Source organism: Pelophylax lessonae (assembly GCF_965119305.1).
Source record: "Pelophylax lessonae genome assembly, chromosome: 4".
Classification (NCBI taxonomy): domain Eukaryota; kingdom Metazoa; phylum Chordata; class Amphibia; order Anura; family Ranidae; genus Pelophylax; species Pelophylax lessonae.
The window spans coordinates 24,439,080-24,442,556 of NC_138771.1; the positions used below are offsets into that span (position 1 = coordinate 24,439,080).

Here is a 3,477-nt window from a genome sequence, read left to right on the forward strand (position 1 = left end):
TAGGAGGGATTTGGGGGGAGGGCTTACGCTAGGAGTAGGGATTTGGGGGGAGGGTTTACGCTAGGAGTAGGGATTTGGAGGGAGGGCTTATGCTAGGAGTAGGGATTTGGGGGAGGATTTATGCTAGGGGTAGGGATTTGGAGGGAGGGCTTACGCTAGGAGTAGGGATTTGGGGGGAGGGTTTACGCTAGGAGTAGGGATTTGGAGGGAGGGCTTATGCTAGGAGTAGGGATTTGGAGGGAGGGTTTACGCTAAGAGTAGGGATTTGAGGGGAGGGTTCACTCTAGGAGTAGGGATTTGGGGGAAGGGTTTACGCTAGAAGTAGGGATTTGGAGGGAGGGCTTACGCTAGGAGTAGGGATTTGGGGGAGGATTTATGCTAGGGGTAGAGATTTGGAGGGAGGGCTTACGCTAGGAGTAGGGATTTAGGGGGAGAGTTTATGCTAGGAGTAAGGATTTGGAGGGAGGGTTTATGCTAGGAGTAGGAATTTGGGGGAGGGTTTAAGGTGAGTAGGGATTTGGGGGGAGGGTTTACCCCAGAAGTAGGGATTTGGAGGGAGGGCTTACGCTAGGAGTAGGGATTTGGAGCGAGGGTTTACGCTAAGAGTAGGGATTTGAGGGGAGGGTTTACGCTAGGAGAAGGGATTTGGAGGGAGGGTTTATGCTAGGAGTAGGGATTTGGGGGGAGGGTTTATGCTAGGAGTAGGGATTTGGGGGGAGGGTTTATGCTAGGAGTAGGGATTTGGAGGGTTTATGCTAGGAGTAGGGATTTGGAGGGTTTATGCTAGGAGTAGGGATTTGGGGGGAGGGGGGAGATTTTTGTGCTCAAATAAACAGTTTCAGCAGTGAAAGGGTTAATATGTAGCATGCTGCACTCCGCACTGCCCCGCCCAGAACAGCAGGTCCCACCTCTCCCCGCCCACTCAGGCACTGACTGGTCGCGCCCCCAACCTAAACCCCGCCCTATTGTCACACCGCGCACAGGTCGGACTCCTGATTGGCTGACGAGTTGACAAGTAGCGGTCGGAGGAGCGCGGCGTCTAGTAGATGTACGGAGCCGGCAAGTGGATCGCAGCCCGTCCGCCCAGAGCGCCCCTGTGAGCGGGCAGCGGAGCCTCCCCCACCCCCACCATGCTCCTTCTCCTCCTTACCGGACCGCTCTTCCTTCTACCCGCCTGCCTGGCGCCCCTTCCCCGCACCGTCTACTCCAACCACTGGGCGGTTCGGGTCCCGGGGGGACCGGAGGTGGCGGCACAGCTGGCGGACAAGTACGGATACGTGAACCTCGGCAAGGTGGGCGACCTCATCGTACACCCCTCCCCCAATCTATATACACATCACCGACACCGATCCCCTTCTTCCCCAACTTTCCTCTCCGCCATCACCGGAGATCGGATAATTCTCATCACCGGGGAGAGAAAAGTTACATTGTTACTGTGTGCGATCTTCTCATCTGTCATCTCATATCAGGGGACCCCTTCCAATCCAATCACTTCCCTTCCAATCACTTCCCTTCCCTTCCAATCACAACACTTCCCTTCCCATCCCATCACTTCCCAACACTTTCAATCCCTTCCCATCCAATCACTTCCCATCCCTTCCCATCCAATCACTTCCCATCCAATCACTTCCCTTCCAATCACTTCCCATCCAATCCCTTCCCATCCAATCCCTTCCCATCCAATCCCTTCCCATCCAATCCCTTCCCATCCAATCCCTTCCCATCCAATCACTTCCCATCCAATCCCTTCCCATCCAATCACTTCCCATCCAATCACTTCCCATCACTTCCCATCCAATCACTTCCCATCCCATCACTTCCCATCACTGCCCTTCCCATCCCTTCCAATGACTTCCCTTCCCATCACTGCCCTTCCCATCACTTCCTTCCCATCACTTCCCTTCCCATCACTTCCCTTCCCATCACTTCCCATCCCATCACTTCCCATCCCATCACTTCCCATCCCATCACTTCCCATCCCTTCCAATTACTTCCCTTCCAATCCCTTCCCCATCACTTCCCTTCCCATCACTTCCCTTCCAATCCCATCTCTTCCCTTCTCATCACTTCCCTTCTCATCACTTCCCTTCCCATCACCTCCCATCCCATCCCATCACTTCCCTTCCAATCCCATAACTTCCCAATCACTTCCCAATCTCTTCCCTTACCAATCACTTCCCAATCACTTCCAATCCCATCCCTTCTGATCACTTCCCTTCCAATCACTTCCCTTCCCACCCCAGACCTTTCAATCACTTCCCTTCCCATCACTTCCCTTCCCATCACTTCCCTTCCCATCACTTCCCTTCCCATCACTTCCCTTCCCATCACTTCCCTTCCCATCACTTCCCTTCCCATCACTTCCCTTCCCATCACTTCCCTTTACTTCCCTTCCCATCATTTCCCTTCCCATCACTTCCCTTCCCACCCCAGACCTTCCAATCACTTCCCATCACGTCCCTTCCCATCACGTCCCTTCCCATCACGTCCCTTCCCAACACATCCCTTCCCATCACGTCCCTTCCCAACACGTCCCTTCCCAACACGTCCCTTCCCAACACGTCCCTTCCCAACACGTCCCTTCCCAACACGTCCCTTCCCATTCAATCACATCCCGTCCTTACTCATCACTTCCCTTCCCATCTTTTCCCATTCCATCACTTCTCTTCCCATTCCATCACTTCTCTTCCCATTCCATCACTTCTCTTCCCATTCCATCACTTCTCTTCCCATTCCATCCTTTCCCATCCCATCACATCCCTTCCCATCACTTTTCTTTCCATCCCATCCCTTCCAATAATTTCCCTTCCAATCACTTCCCTTCCTATCACATCCCATCCTTACTCATCACTTCCCTTCCCATCCCTTCCCATTCCATCCCATCACTTTTCTTCCCTTCCCATCACTTCTCATCCCTTTCTTTCCTTTCCCATCCCTTTCTGCATTTATCGTCTGTGTGTGTGTGTGTAATATATATATATATATATATATATATATATATATATATATATATATATATATATATATATAATGTATATATTACATACATCAAACATGGACACACACTTTTTCTCTTATGTAATAGACGAAATGTTCAGTTTTATTTAAATAAATTATGTGTACATTTTTTTTTTTCCATTGCTCATGTGTGATGGAACATATTGTTGTTAGTTATGCATATATTAGGGGGTGTGTATGTGTGTGTGTATATATATATATAATATGAGTGTGTTTTGGTAATGTCGTGGATTGTAGTTTTGATTTTTTTAGTTGTTGAATTTAATTAGTAAAAATGTGTGTTTTTGTGTATTTATATATTATTTCTCTCTTGCTCGTGTGTGATGAGTAATATCTTTCAGTTTCTACAGTAAATGTTATGCAGTGTGTATACAGATTTCTATTTTAATGTTGTAATTGGTGCTAAATGTAAATTGTGTGTGTGTGTATAGATACACACAATTTAACTTCAACATATAT

General features: G+C 49.0%; 1 protein-coding gene across 1 annotated transcript in view; it reads left to right on the top strand.

Moving 5' to 3' along the window:
- The first annotated feature begins 1,064 nt into the window (after window positions 1-1,064).
- The window catches only part of PCSK6 (proprotein convertase subtilisin/kexin type 6), a 487,218-nt gene continuing 484,805 nt past the window's right edge, over window positions 1,065-3,477 (top strand). The window contains exon 1 of the mRNA XM_082254401.1: window positions 1,065-1,292. Coding sequence (XP_082110527.1) covers window positions 1,131-1,292 — 162 coding nt within the window. The 5' untranslated portion in view covers window positions 1,065-1,130. The remainder of the gene's footprint in view (window positions 1,293-3,477) is intronic.